This window comes from Watersipora subatra, chromosome 7 (genome assembly GCF_963576615.1).
Source record: "Watersipora subatra chromosome 7, tzWatSuba1.1, whole genome shotgun sequence".
In the NCBI taxonomy this organism is placed as follows: domain Eukaryota; kingdom Metazoa; phylum Bryozoa; class Gymnolaemata; order Cheilostomatida; family Watersiporidae; genus Watersipora; species Watersipora subatra.
Window position 1 is genome coordinate 20,342,031 of NC_088714.1, and position 21,349 is coordinate 20,363,379.

Consider the following 21,349-nt stretch of genomic DNA (forward strand, 5'->3'; position numbering starts at 1 on the left):
GTTATATTTTTGTAGCTCGGTGGAGAAACAAACATTTGACTGATATTAGCTTGCTGACTATTCGAGCCATGGCAAGGGTGACGTAATATTACTTGTACTGATGGACAGCAGCATGCAATACACTTGAACTATTTGGTGATTCTCATCTCAGGGGTTCGAGTTGTGAATTTTTTGTTCAACACCCAAAGAAAAGTCTAGGAATTTTTATTTCAACTCCACTTGGTTTGAGAACCAAGATTGGACTGCACCGAATGTTAACCAGCAACTGCAACATTTGAAATGTTGAAGATCACAACAAATAAAACTTTAAACATAAAAAAACTGCCTGAAATCTGAGCAATATAAAATAAAATGTGATCGGCGTATCAGAATCAACCTTAGGTGATTAGATTCTACAGTGAAGGGAAACGATGAGATGAAGAAAATCGGTTTAAAATACTTCTAAAAATTAATATTGTTATTCATTTATACCTCAAATGCACCAAACAATACGCTAATCTGGTCACTCGAATTAAGCTGCGACGCTAGTAACAAATAAAAAACTTCAGAGCAGGATACGGAAATGTGCCATTGAGTGCACTGCAAAAAACCACTATAACTTCGTACACTACAAAATGAAGTCGTAATCACCAAGACACCAGTCTTCACATGATTTGAAAAAAGGAAGTGAGTAAGGTGTGACAACATGAAGCAGGTGCTTGTGAGCCAGACCACCTAAGACCATAAGCATTACTTCAACATTGGTTTGCACCTTACACAAAGCATAATTAGTAACTTATGACCCGTGTTTAAACTAATCATGCTAACATTATGGCTGACACATCTGTATCCATCCTGAACCATGTTCGGTACTCAGAATGCTACATGGTAAATATAAATAAAGTATGCATAAGTTACCTCAAGCACTCAGTTGCCCTCTAAAGGCATGCCAACCAGTCCGATGCTAGTACGTAATCTAAACACTGGTTTGATCAAATTGACTGCTTTAATTGATGTTCCGATTGAAATATAGAGTCTCTCTTTATCCATCCAGGTTCCTCTTGAGGAAAACAGCTGCTTCAGTGATAAATTCATCACTAATACGGCGATTAAATGCTCCCAATAACCTCAAAATGATTATTGAAATTTTTGATGTATTAGAAAACTTTAAAAGAGGCAGTGGAAATATTTGCAATACAGAATAAAAATATACCAAAATATAGCTATTACATAGTCAGATATAAGAGGGTTGCAGGTGATGGGGACAAAAGTACAGTCTCATCGTACTACATGCTGTAGGACACCTTGTCTTATCAACTGCTCGCAGTCCTGTCTCGGCAGCAGATGCTACAAAAGACCAAAGGTCTGATGAACGAGCCACTACTGGCATATATACTCACTAGGCACACAGAATTACACGGCTTGTTGCTCACCAATTTCTGTTCCTGTATGGGTGAACTCAGACGGGCTCATCCTATGTGAAAAGGAAAACTGGTGCATGCCTTGCCTCTTTAGGTCATAAGATAGCTTTGCAGGTATATACATGTCCTTTTTTATTCGTAATCACGAGGGAAAGAATTGACTTTCCTTCACCAAAAGATATAGTAAAAAGTATGCTTTTTGATGTTGTTCGAAAACAACGTAACTTCCCACAGTCCTGATATAAGAAACTGTCGTTTATTTGGCTGTTTTACAAATTAGAAATGTCTGCTCCATGTAAAAAAATTTCCAATTCTAAAACCGCAGTTATTATCTCCGCAGTTATAATCTCCACCTGACTGATCGGAGTTATGTCACCAAGGACATACTGTCCAATAACATCCAATAAGATGAACATCAAAGATAAGTTAGTAAAAACTAAGAAATGTGATGTAATTTAGCACTTGTCTTTCATCATACATTTGAGTAAAAAGTCTGAAGTAGATATGATAGTTGAACGCCCATCTATATTCATAAATCTCACTTTGTCATTGTGTCTGTCTGTCTGTTAGTCTCTGTAAACACTATTTGTTTACATATTTTTTGGCCGATTTTTTAGTCTGTTTGGCAGATTTTTTAGTCCACATAAACGCTATGCATTTCCATATTTTTTGACTGATTTAGTCCAAACTTCCCACGCATGTGTTTCGTACCTTCCACCATCACCAAAATATTTGGTTTTAAAACTCCATCTGGTTTCTGAGAACCAGCTTCTTAAACACCCCCCTGCTGGATATCAGATTTAAAAATGAATGAAATCCAGGGCAACACTGACTTCACTACTAGACAAATCTAAAATGTATGAACTAAAGACAACATAAGGCTGGGCAGTGTTTAAATTTAGTCCCAGAAGCTGTGCGTAAGCTGCATGCTATTAACTAAGCTTTCACTTTGTGTTCGCAAATTAAGCTATGATAATTCCACTGCCTTTACCAGATCTACCCAAACCCTTTGGACGAATGTAGGCAACATTAAAGGCCGGGCCACACGTGTAATTTTAACTAATCTGGGAAATTCCATTCGTACGAAATTTCCGACCCGCCACACGGAGTTTCCCCACCACGGATTCGTACGAAACTAACTTTCAACTAGCCAATCATAACGCGGTGATAAATTGAAGCCGATTCCGTTTCAATCATTTGCTTCAGTACAAACATGCGGGTCAGATCTAAAAAAGATAACGATTTGTGAGTTTCTAGCTGCAATTCCTAAATAGCTTGCGGAATGTACACGTAAATTAATTTTGGCGCCTACAATATAACTGCGCGTTAATAAGGTTGTTTCTACGCAACTACAAAACTGCTAATGCTAGTTGCACTGAGTAGTTGTAGTAGGCTAAATGGTTTTAGTATAGCCGTTGTAAATGGTTTTTAGTATACTTTTGAATAGAGCTTGTACATTGATAATATTATTACGAACTATTACGTATGTACTACATTGCAAAACGGTTATTTTGTATGACTACAGCAAGTTTTGGCTTGCCCACAAAACCGTTTTACTTTTTCTTCTAATTACAATACAAATTTGAACCTGACTTTTCAGCAATTATTAGCCTAGCTACAAAACAGTTATATTTCTATTAAATACATATTGGAACCTGACTTTTCAGCAAATATTAGTCTAGCTACAAAACAGTTATATTTCTATTAAATAAATACATTACGTACATGGTACTACTGATTACATATAATCGCCAACACAGTTGCACAGTTTTCAAACCGAGTTAGGAACTGCGGGCTAGAAACTCACAAATCGTTATCTTTTTTAGATCTGACCAAACATGCGCAAAAGAAAACGACCTTCAACATTCAACTAACCTTTTCAACCGACCAATCAAACAACGATTCATAGGAATTTCTGACGTTTCGTTCAATTCAGGATTCATTCATCGTGCGCAACCAACGATGGACGAATTCGTCCAAATGTCAATTCGTACGAATCGTTTCGTCCAAATTTCGCCGATTTCGTGAGAATTTTGTCTCGTGTAGCCCTACCTTAAAGCTAGCTCGACCAACTAGATTTGGCATGAAAATGGACCAGGCAATGAAAGTAAAACAACGGAACTTTTTGTGTACATCTTGACAATAAACAACAGGTGCCATGTCCATGACATCTGCACTCGGCTTGCAAATAAATAACAAAGAGTAGATAATTTGATGCAGGAACTGTTAGCCATGTTTATACTAAAAAAGCAAGAGTGTGAGTGTGAACCGATGGGAAAGTCGAATTTTAATCATATTCTATAACCTTGAGTAAAATTTCAACTAGCAGAAAACGTCTCGGCGGTTTTCCCTATTTGAGACGGCCATTCTCGTGCTATATTTGACAATTTGTGTAAAAATCAGCAAGATTACAGTAGAATTTTGCAACCAAAAGCAAAATAATGTGAAAAGCGAACCATTTTGGGACCAAAAGCTACATTTTGATTTTAAGTTTGTTTAAAAATGAGTCTACTACTTAAAAAGAAGACTACAAAGTGATTCTGATAGTAAGCCCGTGAAGCCAATAACTCCTAACTTATTTTCTATCATGTTTAAGAAACATTGATGTTTTCAATATTTTTTATCAGCTACTGGACAACGATAACGGCGCATTTGTTGAAAAAACTGCCTTTCAAATCAAAGAGCAGAATGCAGACAAATTTGCTTTTCTCAGTAGTGATAAAACTTCTCGGGACGCGCCAGATGGTGGGTTGTTCCAGAAACATGTCTTGTCACATGACACACTCAACGGCTCCAGCTTACCTGGCCCCGCCCTGAGTGGACCAAGTGATTGCTACACTTGCTACCGGGAACACTTCCTAAACAATTAGAAATGTCTTGGAATGCAACTAATTGGAAAAATCTTACGCGGAGCAGACATTCTGAATTTGTAAGACAGCCAAATAAATGACAGTTTGTTTTATATCAGGACTGTGGGAAGTTACGTTGATTCCTAACACAATCAAAGAGCATTATACTTTTTACTATATCTTTTGGTGATGGAAAGTCAATTCTTTCCCTCGTGATTACGAATAAAAAAAGGACAGTATGATGAAAGACAAGTGCTAAATTACATCACACTTCTTAGTTTTTGCTAACTTATCTTTGATGTTCATCTTATTTGATGTTATTGGACAGTATGTCATTGGTGACATAACTCCGATCAGTCAGGTGGAGATTATAACTGCGGAGATAATAACTGCTTTTTTAGAATCGGAAAAATTTCACATGGAGCAGACATTTCTAATTTGTAAAACAGCCAAATAAATGACAGTTTTTTTTTATATCAGGACTGTGGGAAGTTACATTGTTTTCGAACACCATCAAAAAGCGTACTTTTTACTATATCTTTTGGTGAAGGAAAGTCAATTCTTTCCCTCGTGATTACGAATAAAAAAGGACATGTATATGCCAGCAGAGCTATCTTATGACCTAAAGAGGCAAGGCATGCACTAGTTTTCCTTTTCACATAGGATGAGCCAGTCTGAGTTCACCCATACAGGAACAGAAATTGGTGAGCAACAAGCCGTGTAATTCTGCACGCATTATATACTAAATATGGCCATGGTAAATGGTAAATTATGCAAAACATCTTCAGGAAGTAGATATTGCGTATGTTACACAATACCAGTCACAGGCTGTGTGATTATATTTCCTGCTACATACAGATAGAAAAACCTCCAAACATATTGCCTGCATGGTAAAGGCAGAAATAAATAAAACTTATCCTTAAAGTTATTCAAAATTCCAAAAATAAGCAAACAGAGGTCACTTCCGTGTAGGCCTATGTATGGATAACTTTTTATTGGCAGTAATCACCAACAGCATCATGTTTTTAATTACATAAAAAATTTTTTATATAATGAATAGAAGTTTTATAAAATGAAAGTAAACGTAACTGACTGACCTGTAAACCCTTTTTTATAGAAACTTTGGTTCCATCTGAGAGAAGGAGGTCTCCGTAGTCAGACAAACATCTTACCTGAACAAACAACGGATTGGATTATCCACTCGATTTTGTACTTAAACAGCTGCATTCATGGGAACAGTTTAAATTTTCTCTCCAGTAAATATCACTATTTTTCTCAGAAAAAAACGAGACTAAATTGATATCACAACTATCAGAGGAAAATTCAAGATCATACAAAAAATTCTTCTGGAAGCTCGTATTTGGCTATAATTATGTATAAGACAATTTGCATCGGCTGTATGCAAACAATGACAGTGTAGGTGGGAGATAAGGACAATCTGTTGAGAATGTAGCAGCAACGTGACACTTGTAATAACAATGCTATACAGTTCTTTGTTCAATTTTAAATTGTTCACAGCGCAATTTCTGTACACAAATATCGGTGAAGATATGATAGAAGTATACACTCTAACCAATAACATAACAGTTTCAAGGCTGGTTCAAACTCTATAGCGTAAGTCGGTGCTAATCACACAATTATACTTCGGTGATCGTCTGTGATAACAATGTTCACACTATCACAAACCCATCAGCGTTTACATATTTGCGACGGCTAATCATCATCACTGAAGTTGTATGCATTATAAAGGCTGTCGTAGATACACGGTGAACTATCGTAGGTACTCGAAGTATTCGCCCGCGTTGCCTCGACGATGCCTTGGGTTTGCGGTACGCATAATCGACAAAATATCTTTGAGAGAACAACTCCGACATATGGGGACATAGTGTGAACCGGCCTTTGTCTAAGGATGTGTTGTAAGGCTCAGCTTATATTGACGGTATTAGTCATTTTAACATTCTCAAGCAGTAGAATTTTTGTTCCTCCAAAAGATGAGAGGTGAAGAGTTGGAGTGGCATGATTTTGTACGCAGAGTGCAATTATGATCCACAAAAGAACCTAGTTCTTTGTCGGACCACTACTGTCGAGGAACCTAGAGTATGCTAATAAACGCTTCTTTGATGCACTGACGGGTTTTTATTTATCTCGACTCAAATCTTTTACCTACCAACACTTCCAAAAGCTTAGTAAAAGCAAACAATGGCAGGGCAATACCAAAAACAGTTCTGTATTAATCTTCTCCAGACACTAATGGAAGGTTTGTCTTTAAAACTGTGTGATACCCTACAAGTCCACTATAATATTTTACAAACTAGTCAACTGCATCCAACTGAGCTAAACGCATATTTGATTACGAAAGGTGTCCCATTGAGACAAGCACGAGTGCGCGTAATGTGGAGAAACTGCATTGTAATATACGGAAAACCCATACAGAACAGCTGCATCATCAGCATATTGCACGCAGAGTCTATCAAACCAAACGTGTACCTAAACAACTTGTGAATATCAATTTTGATTAATTCTATCGCAACACTGAGTCATAATGGCCCCACCATCATTATTTAAAGATGGCTGCGTTCATTCGCATTTTTGGCACTGTGCCATACAATTGGCCAGGCCGTACTCGCGGCTCTATTCAGTCAGTTGTATAAATTACTAATCACTATTCAAACTAGTTACTGTTATCATTTTTATTAAAAAAAAGGAAGGCGTACCGAAATGAACGGTCCGAGGTCCAGGTGGGAAGGCAGATGTGAGATGAAAGCTTCTTTGACGGCCGACGTTTAGTTAATTAAATCAGATGTATGTTTTAGACGGGTAATCAATATTGATAGACTGCATGCTAATCAGCTTTTTTATAAACTTTGCAAAAGAACCAAGCACAGGAGCGTGCGATACGATTAACAACTACGTTTGAATGATTGGTATATGTGAGATATATGAAGACAGATATGTTAATATTTAATGATAAAAACGGCTCTAGGCAGAACAAAAAAATGAAGTTCTAACCCTAATACCTTAACATGAACTAATTTGGTGATGCTCTCTAATGAATACCAAACAGTAGCGATAATAAAATCTCATTGATTTACCAGATGAATTAAAAATTTTAACAAAGGTCTGGGACATTCAACAAGGAACTGATAACCGTAAACTAACCAACGATGCAATTATGCATTTGCCATAGGTCAAACATAAGTTCATTTTTTTCAAGTCGGATCAATTCAGAGTGCGAACATAAAATTGTGTAATTTCAACAAGCAAAACAACGCAAAGCGTGTCGCCAATATAAATGGTTTCTCATTGTGTATGCCTACATATGTATGTATAAAGGCAAGGGCTTGGATTTAATAGTATTCACTGATGAGAAAGTTGTTCTCAAACAGTGCAATTGCAGTTAAAATAAATCTTCATAATGGCAGATTATATTTACAGCATCTGGTCAAGTTATAGAAAAAATTTATTTACAAGTAAACGATGAATTAAGTAGCTATAGAACAAACCAAATTTTGTATTTTAATCCTCTTGCTTACTCCTGTTTAGGCGTGTTCTCCTGTAGGGACTTCATTGCTTAATACATGTCTCGATAACAACAAAAAAACGCATAAACAATTGCTGAAAAAAAAAACGCTTTTTTTTGCTCACAGACTATAAACATAGGTCTATACAAACCAATAGGGTATGACTCTCTAAAGTGCCTGGAATGTAAGTCAGATGATATTTTGCATTTTTTATCATTAGACAGAAGTAGCCGCTGTGTACGCCTTGTATATATTCAATTACAAAAATCTCTCAGTTTATTTCGCACATGACTGTAGATAATGCAACACATTAAAGATACGCTTTATATACACTGCCTCTTCAATCAACCAGATATGTAACAGACAACCTTTAAGCAAGATACCTGAACGCTACATTTTATTACACAACCAACCGCAACAGGAGGAAATATGGAACAGCGATGATGCCAGCACCATATATACTTTTAACAATCAAACATAATTATGTATAAAAGTCTCCTGTCACCTACACCTGATGTAAATGGTCTCATTCTTGAACTATGAGACCATTCTATGCAAGATCAGCTGATGATAAGACACATCTGATTATGTAGAGCCTATTGTATTATTGTGAAATTTCAAACAGGCAGCAGTGTTGATAGAAATGTTTTGATGTGTATATATAATAAATGAGATAAAGTGGGCGCATACGGTTTCGCAAGAGTCAAACCCTTAATGTAAAAAGATAATGAAAAGAACACAGTATCCAAACTGCTTTGCTTTGTAGAGTCTTCAGATATTCTTGTGAGCTTTTCATCGGTTATTTGTACAACCATACTAGAGTTCACCCAATAGCATATGCCCAAGAGCGGGCCTCGTTCATTGTCCTTCAAGACGGACATTGTGGATAACGGCCATCTGAGCGTGACTTGAGAGCAAATTGTTTGGTACACTAAACTTTTGTGACTCTACATAATAGAAACTTTGAATTTAATTTGAATAAATTTAGCTTACTAAATACACACTTGAAGCCAAGTTTTAATCTTATACTGAACTTGCATTAATTTCATCGTAGTATTTTTTACTATCCGTTTCCGGCTATGCCGTTTTTGCCTCCCCGTCACAATAACTTTTAGCTAACCTGATAATATCTTTTTTTACACTAATTGGAGGAGAAAGACCAAAGGATACTGTTCTCGATAGCGCCCTTACTTGGCTATATGGTAATCAGGTTAATAATAGTGGTTAACTTAGTCTGAAGTTTCATTATAGCCTTAGTAGATATGCAGGTAGAGTACTTTCATATGGGCTACTAACGCTCAGAGCGAATCTTATGCGTGTGACAAAGGTATTCCTCCGTTAAATCTTAAGATTTCTCTACTTCTGTTATCAATGACCCTTTGAGCATGACTGCGAGTTGTGACTCGTACGAGGAACAGGGATCGACAATGAATTCCAGGGACCAGTTTCTTTGCCGCAAGCTAATGAAGAATCGCAACACTTATATATTATCTATAATCTGGATTTAGTAACAGCAAAAACTGTCAAGTGCCAGAATCTGTCAGATTTTTTGTATAGATATCTCAAGAACGGGCATGAGGTAACTGAATACTAGAGTCACTGAATTGTGAACAAATTCCTCAAAGTTTGTTTCTGAATTTCTTAATAGTACTCAAGAGGTACAAATGACAGAACATAAAAAATACCACTTTTTAAATGGGTTACACTGTAAGCTTTCAGTTTAGTATTACAACTCGCCTTCAACATGCCATGTTCAGTGATATTCAACCGATGCAATACTTATAATATTGAGGAGCTACGAATGAATGCAACAAAACAGTGAGGAAATATACCGAATGCATTTGTGATAAGGCAAGAATTTATTTATCCTAGTCCCAATCATCTAGCCATTGATAAAGATCTCGGGCTATAGATTATGTAAATTATGTAAATACAGACGTGTACATGTACTTGTCCATTGTCAATGGACCCTTCTAGACTCCGTTATCAGGTACTCTCATGTACCCTAAAGGTTGACTTGAAACAAAATTCACATTACAGTTATGTGGTATCAAAAGGTTCACCATGTCTTACTCTGCGGTGTTGTAGGTGCAAAATATGTGGAAATGTGATTACAAGCTATTAAAAGCTCAAAAACGAACAGTTAATTGTCGCCATCACGAAAACAACGTAGTTTGAAATCCCTTTATTTCGACGACGCACTCAACTCGACGTGGTTAATATTTTGATAAGTGATGTTATCATGTGAAATAGAAGGCCAATAAAAAGCTCAATATGAAACGTTTCGTAGCACTAGTTTATGACAACCACTTCGGGTTTTGCCGGAAAGCCCTTATCATATATAGATGCTCGCTACTTTACAGTTTCGTTTCAGTCTGGTCTAATCATCTAGTCGTAATCTGATCATGTGACCCATACTTCCAGGCAAATAGCGCGAACACTTTCTGCAGCACTTTTCAACTATTACACGTGACCAACATGCTCGTCATGTTTATCAGAGGATGATATGCACTCTTTCGAGCTAAGTTTAAAAAAATAAACGAATTTTTATGGTAGGTTTTGAGATATCAGTGCTCAAAATGACAGCATTACAATGATGATGAAATAGAGGAGTAAGGACAATAGAAATGGTTTTATTGGATGCGCGAAGTACATTTGTGAAAATATTTTGACGAATGAGGTTGCATGAAAGTGTAAACAGAAGCACATTGTGTTAAACTAGAACCAATTTGAGCCATTTTGGGATTCCAACCTACGGCGGTCTCGTGATGGTGGCGATTAACTGTTCGTTTTTGAGCTTTTAAGAGCTTGTAATCACATTTCCACATATTTTGCACCTACAACACAGCAGAGTAAGACATGGTGAATCTTTTGATACCAAATAACTGTAATGTGAATTTTGTTGCAAGTTAACCTTTAAGCAAGGCAAATCTACGTAATGCTCCTATAATTGTGACAGGCATGCAACTGGTATTGACAGGTCTCACTGGTTCCCCACTGTGTATCATATACACATGGAAAATGCAAAAGCAAGCTTCATCTGCAGCTTTATTCCCTGCGAGAGAATCTTTTAAATCTCCAGGTCTTACAAGTGGTAATTAACTGTGATTTAAATAAACCTTACAAGCTCGGTAGAGCTGACAGCAAGCTGACTCTTCATATATCAATAATTCTCACAAAGCAAAGAGCTACAGGTAGCAGGAGGACGTGTCAGACCTTTGTATAAACATGACAAAATATCGTTAACAGACACAAGAGGCCGTGAGAATTAGAATTGATTTTATCTAAATCATCAGATGCTCTGGCTGCAGATTAATTACATAATAATAAATCTAAGCGAACTGCCAGTTATTAATATTCACTAGTAGGCTTGGGCAATCTATATAGGCTACTGAAAAAAAAACGGTGAGAAGAGAGTTCATAAAAAGAACTGTTTAGAATCATATGGAACACCAAGTGAAGTAGAACACATGAAATAGTGAAGTATGCATACTTAACTCCCTTGAAGACTGACTGACCAAAAGAAACTAATTATTAGTGTTAGACAACTCATTCCCTCCTTATTCCAGTTACGTTTACTTAGGGAATCATTTTAATATACAGAAACATGCAAAGACTATGTTGCAGACTAGCGCATATGGTATGGCTGATGGTCATACTTTATTTACACATTGTGGTGTGTGAAATAAAATAGATGACTTTGTCGGAAAACTAAAATTCTTACTTACAACATTGTTACTCATGAATTTAGTCAATAGCTATATATTAAACTAGCAGAATGAGTTGTGTTTATTTCTGTGTAATTCATACTGTATCAGCTGTTGTGCCTACTACAGCTCCATATCAATTGCTATAGCCTTGGCCATGTGAGTTTAAGCATTTTTCTTCTGGCATGGGTGTGCGAACGGCGTGGTTATGCAGTATTGAGCGCGAAGCCATGAAAGATTGGTATGCATAATAAGTATGTGCCCAATTTATTCCATAGTATAGCCAGTTGAACAGCGTAGTGTATTGAATAAATACCTGTCTACAGAACTGAAGGCTTTGAATACAAATCAGGTGAGTAGCAATTTTTTCATTTCTAAAGCTTGATTGTTATAATTGGACAGACAGATGGACAAACATTGAGAGATATATATATATATATATATATATATATATATATATATATATAGATCAATCTTTATTTTGTTATGATTTCAGATATGCAAACCAATCAGATTTGAAATTATGTTTTTGAATAATTATGTAGGCTAAATTCTGAACATTTTATTTTTCAATAGTCGATAACATTCTGTGCAGATAACAAATGACGACAAAACATACATTTTTATTTCCATTTTTCAAGTCTACATGTTATACATGGATATATAATTTATGGATATTGACTAAATTCACAATGAGTAAGAATGTTGTGATGAGAACTATAGTTTCACAAAAAGGGTCGTTTATTTCGCACACCCGTGAATAAAGACTTAGCAAAACTTAAAACACAAACTTGAGGCTCTCAATTTTAACATTCGTATGAGGTAGGTCAATATATAGAAACGCAAATGAGAATCTTAATTCTAGTCGAGTATATGAAACATGCTGGGATATGTCAAAAGCAAAACCACAGAGTTATTGCTTTGGCAGACTTGCTGGGCTCCATTCATACCTGTCGACTGGCCGTAAGGCGCATTAAATAGCGAGGAAGCTTTCATTATTCTCTCATATATTAGCTCATTCTAGTTGTTTACAGTTGCATGGCTATTAGACACTGATTAGTGGTCATTGGATATGCCCTTCTAATATTTCCATCACCGCAAAGATGTTAGACCATTCAGTAGCCATTGTCTAGACTATATCGCAACCACTTTCCTTACATCCGCTCAAAAGTGACTAACAATACAAAATACTTCACGTATTTTATTTGCGGCAGGCCAATGTTTAATTGTCACTATTTGCATCGAACCCCTCCTTGTGACTCAGAATTTAAATAAATACCTAGCTACTTTCGAGGCAAATCCAATTAGGGAAGATAATTAGGTGACCTTGTCTCCAAAAAATGTTCTGATAAAATGTATTCAAGCAAATACTTTCGCTGATTGAATATTTTAATTCTATAGAACATTGTATCATGATATTCAATGGCTAGATTTCACTTAGCGACTTAAAAAACTAAACAACAGAGCAGTAACCAAAATAAATACTAGTTGATCATCATCACACATACAGTCAAACCTCTACATACAGTCAAACCTCTACATACAGTCAAACCTCTACATACAGTCAAACCTCTACATACAGTCAAACCTCTACATACAGTCACACTCTACATACAGTCACACTCTACATACAGTCAAACCTCTACATACAGTCAAACCTCTACATACAGTCAAACCTCTACATACAGTCACACCTTGACATACAGTCACACCTTGACATACAGTCACACCTCTACATACACAGTCACACATCCACATACAGTCACACCTCTACATACAGTCACACTTCTACATACAGTCACACCTTTACATACAGTCCCACCTCTACATACAGTCACACCTTGACATACAGTCACACCTTGACATACAGTCACACCTCTACATACAGTCACACCTCTACATACAGTCACACTTCTACATACAGTCACGCCTCCACATACAGTCACGCTTCTACATACAGTCACACCTCCACATACAGTCACACCTCTACATACAGTCACACCTCTACATACAGTCACACCTCTACATACAGTCACACCTCTACATACAGCCACACCTCTACATACAGTCACACCTCTATATACAGTCACACCTCTACATACAGTCACACCTCTACATACAGTCACACCTCTACATACAGTCAAACCTCTACATACAGTCAAACCTCTACATACAGCCACACCTCTACATACAGTCACACCTCTACATACAGTCACACCTCTACATACAGTCACACCTCTACATACAGTCACACCTCTACATACAGTCACACCTCAACATACAGTCACACCTCTACATACAGTCACACCTCTACATACAGTTACACCTCTACATTCAGTCACGGGTCTACATACAGTCACACCTCTACATACAGTCACACCTCTATATACAGTCACACCTCTACATACAGTCACACCTCTACATACAGTCACACCTCTACATACAGTCACACCTCTACATACGAGTGCCCCAACTTGAGATATACTCAAGTTGCGAGCTGACTTTCGAGCAAGTTTTTTATTTGAGATTCAATTAATTTTTGAGATACAAGCCGACTGTTGATGGCTACTATAAGGCCCAGTATGCGAGAAGCCGTTTTGAGAACAGCACCGCTCAGTCTTTTTACTCGAATCAGTTTGAAAAAAGTTTTAAAAAGCTGGCTAAAAGTTACAGTGAACTCGATGCGAAACGCGGCTAACCAGAAACAGATACTAAAAAATGTGATGACAAAATTGAAGTAAGTTTAGTGAAAGATCAAAACTTAGCTTCAAGTGTGTGTTTAGTAAGCTAAATATTTCAAGTTAAGTGTAAAGTTTCTATTACGTAGGGTCACAAATGTTTAGTATACTGAACAAGTTGCTGTCAATTCTCTCAGAAGGCCGTTATCCGTAACGTCTGTCTCCAAGGTGAAACTCCATGAAGTAGTGTACATAGTGATGTTACATTTTATTGCAGATCATTACAATTAAATAAATATTTGTTACTTTTTTAGCTCATGTACTGAATTACAACCATTAAAAATACGTTTTTCCACCAAAATATCTTGTTTAGGCGTTTTCGTAGAATGCTAATGGATTAATTTGTACAGAAATATTTTATATAGGAAATAGTGCCTTGAGACGCGAGTAAATTGACGTACGAGCTCAATCCGAGAACAGAGTGAGCTCATATGTCGAGGCATGACTGTAGTGATTTTTTACCCATCAACTACTTCTACAACTTGCTTTCAGATATCTTGAGTCATCAGTCAATGTAGCATTCTTGAATCGATCAAATTATGGCAGCAATGCTAACACATGATAACTATGGAGTCATGTTTACGATAGGCTTGCCAAAAATGCTAGCAAGAAAATATTTTCGCTGAAGCTTGCCTTGCTTACACAGGTAGATGTTAGGCATGAAGATGTTTAGCACACGCTTTTCATGTCATCGGCGCTGAAATCTGCAGATTAGTGTTCGGTCTGAAGGATTTGAGTCGTTCATGTCAACTAACTGTTCAATAAACACAACTTTTTCCATTTCAACCACTCACAAAAGCTACCAACAATTGTAATTATTTTTTCCATTAATAAAATTAGAAACAAATCATTAAAAACATCTTTTTGAATTAAATATTGCAAGCTGATAAATTGTCGAGGGCATATAAAACATCTTAAAGAACATGTTGATGCGGATGATTGACTTGTCGGTGTGGCGTCAGCTCGATGCCTAAACCAAATATGGGCCTTCAAAAAACAGCTTGTGTAGCCAAGACTTCACTGATCTACCTCATCCTATTCCAGAATACTACCAATATTGTAAGCAACAATATTTGCGATACAAATAAAGAGTCATACAAATCAGTTGAAAGCTAAGAAAAGGTGTCTATCGGCTAGTCTACAGACGTACGATGTAGTTTTTCTACCTCTCATCTAGAATTTGGAACAACTACATGTAAAAGCAGTTATTCAATTTAGTGAAGAACTTTATTAGAATTCAACCATACTAGTACCCTGGCATTCTGGTGTGCCGCAAGAGATCGTCAGGTGCGCTGATAAAGCACAGAGAATCAGCCTATTCATGCTTATTTCAAATTACCCAGAGGTGGTTGATTGGTAGAGTCAACCTCCATGATGAAAGTTGCGAGTTCGAATCCCATATGATGTAATCTTTTTCGCCAACACAAACCATGACTTCGGACACACAGATGAACGAACACGACTCTTATTATAGTAAAGATTTCTGATCCGTGACGCCAGCCCATATTGAAAATTTATCAACTTGTACAGTTTTTATACAATACAAACATTGTGTAGCCTTTTACTCAGCCAGTAGGGACCCAAACTAATACTTTGGCCTGGCTATTCTAGAAATCATGACTCATAATTCAAATAACGTGTCACTTCTCGTGCAATTAATTGTGCAAAAGCTTTCATTTTGCAACATCTTCCGAATTATTCCTCTAAATGAAATATGGAAGTGCGTAAATGCATCTGCCCATTTATAATCATATCACCAACAATGAGAACGACAGTGCCAATACTTAAATCAACATGAAGAGAAAATGACTAATTTATGATATAAATAGCAAGAAAAAAGATTCAGATTATCTGCTTGTCACTAAACCACGCTGACTTTGACACCAAACAAATATCCACTCGCTACTACATGCCAATAGATTGAGACAATGGGCCTGCTGAGAGAAGGATAAGCTTACGTAAGAGCCTAACAACAAGGCATTAACTAAATATCACAAAGTTCAAGCTAATTGTTTAGACATTTCTAGAGTTGGAAGAGTGTTATCTCAATGTTTTGCCAGTTACATAACAGCCTCTAATTGCCGAGCTTTTACCATTACTGACCAGGATTCCAATGTACAAGGGTTGGCCTACCCTGGGCAAAGCAAACATGTATATTGTACAATTGCCAGCGTGTAAACAAAAACAACCCAATGTACAATCTCTACCCAAATGTTTATGCAAACATGTTCAGGTCAAGCTGATAGTAACCACTGACACAAGCAATTACAGTTAAACGACACACATTAAGGTAGCTAACGTAACATATGATGCAGCATCTTTCGAGAGAAATTGACGAAAATCAGCCGTTTCAATGTGGAGTTTACAAGCAATTACCTCGCGTATATTAAAACAAGTTTAAACTTCAATATTTACATACTTTTCATTGAGCCAGTCAGCGTTATCAGGTCATCACTATTGACACAGCACATGGCTTTCAATATTTACAAATGACATTTTTACAGAAGTATATCAGCTAGAGATGTCTGCAAAAAAGGAGTTGCTTATGGTACCAAAAATAATTTTTCGCTGTATTTACGCCCATGTATTTTGAAAATCATACAAATGTCAATTGTGTTATATGAATATCTAGCCTTCTCCATATATATTCAAAAAAGCTCTGCGATAATGATAAACTTGGCTGCAAACATATTCAAATAAAAACTAGGTTTTGTTCATGTCTTATTTAGCATAAATATAGTTATTAATATTAAAAAAACACTGGTTCATGGATGGTGATAGTTCCTTTATTCTCTATCCTTAATCACGGATAGTTTAGGCAAGAAGCTGTGATGACCAACAAGACTGGAATATCAACAAGAATCAGCCACCTAGCCTTCGACCCGCGACTGGTGCTCATTGTTTTCTTTATTTTACTAAGGACTAAGGCTAACTTACGCTTTTCGCCAACTCCAACTTTTCTTTCTGCTAATCAATCGTCGTTATCGGATGCATATTTTACTACATTTGCTGCTTGTGATTTTTGAAATAAGATTTTCCTTCCAATGCCATTTTTGTTAAGCCCTTCACAGTTGTGTGTTTGACACAGTTGTGTTGCTGCCGATGTTGAAATTATCCACCTAGGCCTAGAGCAGTCAAATGCGAACATAACACGTGAAATGGTGACAAAACCGCTTACCGCGTGTCGGTGAAGATACAGAATTAATAACACACTTAAATTCATACCTATTTAAATATTATATATATTGCTTTATTGGCAACAATTTCATGTTTTCATTTCATAATTTCATACAAAATAATTTCTTTATTTTAAGAGCGAAATTGACACTTAACTGGGTCAATTTCACACATAAGTCGTTCTGCAGTGTAAGATGCATCTCCTGGGGCAAGCTAAAAAGAACATGACTTATAGTACATAACCTACGGTAGGCCTACTACAATTATTATAATTATTCTATTATTTTTTCTTACGCCAATCCTGCCTCAGCACCATTGGTTTAAGGGGAGGTGGGACATTCTGTCACCTCCCCTTCTATCTCCTTATCTATGTGCATACAACAATTCTATAACAGCCCTTATACATAGCTCGGCACCTCAAAAAATGCTATGAAAAGCCAACCTTCAAAATGTAGTGACTATGCCTCTACCACTTTGATTGTATCTAACAACGCTTCATACTGCTGTCTAACTTTCAATGTTCTGTTCTCAAATAGTCTGCACAGCTGTTAGCTGTAGTGAACCAATGAGGTCACAACAAGCCATCGATACTAAATACATAAATAAGACAAAAAATAAACCATAAAATTGATGGCTGACAGTTGTTTGAATATAACACATAAAAAACAATGAAGGATATCGTTGTGTTCTTGGCAGCTCATCCCATTCTGGCAGCGATGTTAATGCTAAATCATACATTGTAAACAATGAGCTACGCTACCTTGGTCTTTACTACGCCGCAAGTCTCCAATCAGACCCAGTATACCTAGGCTTTGCCATATGCAGAAAAATGGTGGTTATTATCAAATTAATGAGTTTTCACTTACATACACGGTAAACTGGCAAATTCTTTATCTAGTATGTTACAACTATAGTTTATCATAGCCAAACCCTTTGCTTCTGTCTTGCAAAGATCTTGGAGCTTGAAACAAACGAATTACAGTAATACCTCGCTACTTCGTAGTTGACCTTTAACGGTTTCAGTACTTCTTGGGGTGAAAGAATCATTAAAAAAATGAATGAAAGTCTGAAAACTCTGAAACGCCAATGACTCTTGAAATCATCTAACGGAACTAAGAAAAAGAGGAAAATGCTTGAGATTAACAAAAATGACTTTATTAGATATGAATCTGTTAGTTTTTATTTTGCAGATTGTCACTTCGAGAAGGGAGGGGGACAAGCCCCCCCCCTTCTTCTTCTTCTTGAAGGGAGGGGGCATCGGTCTTATGATGAGAATTGGGCCTATGATATACCACCAGTAAGCAAATTTTTAAACTAGCACGTGATGCAGTATAGTACAAGAAGTTAGTAGATTTAAACTACCACGTGATGCAGTATAGTACAAGAAGTGAGTAGATTTAAACTACCACGTGATGCAGTATAGTACAAGAAGTGAGTAGATTTAAACTACAGAAAATGAGAATGTTTGCTAGAACATGAGTTTTCTGTTGCAAAACTGATACATATAAAAGCCAATATTGTGTACTAGTGCTTCCTACAAAGCATCTCCACACAGAGCAGGAATAGTAAAATAATGATGGTTTTGTGTTCCGTGATGAATTACTTGTTTAAAGCTGAGCAGGGAAAGTACACATTTTACCTAAAACAGCAAATGAAGCATTTGGGATTCATTCTAGATCCCCTTAATTGTTTTGCCCCAATAAAACCCTATCAAAGTTTGAAATGCAGCTAGGTATGTGTAGGTCTGCACCATTTTCGATCATAATTTTCCACATGAGTCAGATTGCAAAAGAATACAACAGGAATGACAAGTATGGCGATAAAACGAAGAATATTTTACTAAGCTAATAGCCAGTTTGATATGCGCTTGTATTGACTTCCCTTCTCCCTCTAGACTTACACATTAATGCTTAATGTAAAACAGCAGCATTGAAATTGCGAAGGAAGAATATTAACAACAACTACAGGCCACGAGTGACAATTGTGAAAAATAGTCACAAAAAACCCTTAAAACATTTTCACATATCAAACGGAGGATTACAAAAATATAAAAATTGTTGAACACGGCACCTGTTTGCCATTGATCCAATGTTCTCAATAGCAATAACTACCACAAAGAATTCGGATACATCAACAACAAGAAATGAGCAGCTGATGAGGTACGTAGCAACAGATACAGAAATGTAATAATGTGTCAATACACAATTAATTTCACATTCATTTATAAATATTATATACATTACTTTTTTAGCAATAATTTCATTATTTAATTTTACATATAAATTAAATAATGAAATTATTGCCAGCTAATGAGGCACGTCGCAACAGTGCAGTCAATAGTACCTACTACCACAGAAAGCTCGACATGTCGAAACAGTTGATCAAACTTGCTCGGTGTCAGTAAACTAAACCTTCAAAAGAAACGACTGACCGTAATAAACCTGAACTTTGGTGGGTCTAGCTCCTGGCAGAGGTCTATTCCATCCTCTGTAGCCGACTTCATAAACTTGAACAGCAAGCCATTGTATGTATCAAACCACTTGGACTCATTCTCGCTCATGTTGCTCTGAATGTCTTTAGGAATATTGGTACCAAAGCCCCAGCGTAATGACTTGATGTATTTCAATCGTGCCATACTAGAAAGAATCATAACAAATACTCTCGTAATCATAGCAAGAGGTTGCTACAACTGCGATAGACCAACTTAAAATTTTGATCCTCTATTTGTTGCTTTTCTGAAACAGAATATAACGGGATATGTATATAAAATGGTCGACACAGTTAACTCGTGCCCATTCAGTTTGTATAACTCAACAGTGTGTTACCCAAACTGTTGTGTTATAATAAACAATTTGAACCTCTCAAAGGAAAAACAGGCAAACAATTAATTTCGTCCTAAACTGTTAATATCTCCTAAATGCAGTCTCAGAATTTCTCGGAGTCATAGTTTTGGCACTTGCACCGATTCAACACTCCACTAGTATGTGGAACACCTGAATCATGAACTACCTAAAGCGAAACTCACAGATAAGCATGAACACATCTGTGATTCCGAATCATCCCATAATGTCGCATTTTGACAGCCATATAAAGTTCATCTCCACGCTCCTCTTGCGCCATGTCTGACCTATAAACAAACAGATTATCGAGTTTTTTAATATTTTTTTATGAGGAACGACTCAAAAAGTTTCAAGAAAATAAAAGCTGTGTTATTTTAAAAGGCTTGTTAATAAATTTATGTGAACTGAAACATTAATAGACCAGGAAGCTGGCACTCACACATTTTGCTCAAACAGGTCTTGTATTTCTTCAAAAACATCTTGAAGTATCTTATCCTGCAAAAGAATACTAATATTAAGTTAGCATATTTAATTAACATGAAATGGGAAAGCGAACGAATTGGTAAGCGAATGAAAATGGTAAAGTAACAACATCAAACACCTTTTGTTAAATATGTGTTATTCTGTTAAAAAAAACTTCAGTTACAAATAAATAACCACAACCAATAGTGGCATACTGTTTGTATCGACTTGACTGGATTAGTTCTTATCGTTGAATCTAAGACGACCGTACATTAATTGACAGGGCAAGATGCGTTAGGTAAAACTCTACTATCATAAAAGGAACCCATAAAAACTCTTTCTTAGGAATTAAAAACAATCACCATTCTAATAAAACTTGGTACATATTTTATTTGTGGTAATGAGATGAAGCGACACGATTGCTTTCAGTTACGCACAGTGAATGGTTATTACGACATTTGGAAACACCTACATTGTAGTTAGGAAGAAAACCTTTGCCGTCAGTATCACAACGTTTCAATTCTTTAACAAGTTCTGTACATTTTACACCAAACATCTTCGTAATCAAAATCTCAGCAATTACACTTATAACGTATCTGTCTGTAAAGGTTTTCTACTACCCGCCATTTGTGTCAAGGTCATGTTAGCAGTTCAA

General features: G+C 36.5%; 1 protein-coding gene across 1 annotated transcript; it reads right to left on the reverse strand.

Moving 5' to 3' along the window:
- Positions 1–1,116: 1,116 nt before the first annotated feature.
- LOC137400040 (DNA replication complex GINS protein PSF1-like) lies at positions 1,117–21,320 on the reverse strand. The gene is made up of 6 exons (XM_068086350.1): positions 21,167–21,320; positions 20,672–20,727; positions 20,418–20,519; positions 19,824–20,028; positions 5,347–5,421; positions 1,117–1,326 (listed from the first exon to the last, which is right to left on the reverse strand). Exons 1-6 carry the CDS (start codon positions 21,248–21,250, stop codon positions 1,258–1,260), a joined length of 591 nt encoding a protein of 196 aa, XP_067942451.1. The 5' UTR covers positions 21,251–21,320; the 3' UTR covers positions 1,117–1,257.
- Between the last annotated feature and the right edge of the window lie 29 nt (positions 21,321–21,349).

Bases quoted from the DNA above. Each gene is read 5' to 3' on its own strand.
- LOC137400040 (XM_068086350.1), bottom strand. From the start codon at position 21,250: ATGTTTGGTGTAAAATGTACAGAACTTGTTAAAGAATTGAAACGTTGT. The intron at 20,728-21,166 runs GTAGGTGTTTCC...ATTCTTTTGCAG, and splicing joins GTTTTCTTCCTAACTACAAT to GATAAGATACTTCAAGATGT. The intron at 5,422-19,823 runs GTCAGTCGTTTC...TTGTTTGTTCAG, and splicing joins CAAAGTTCAGGTTTATTACG to GTAAGATGTTTGTCTGACTA.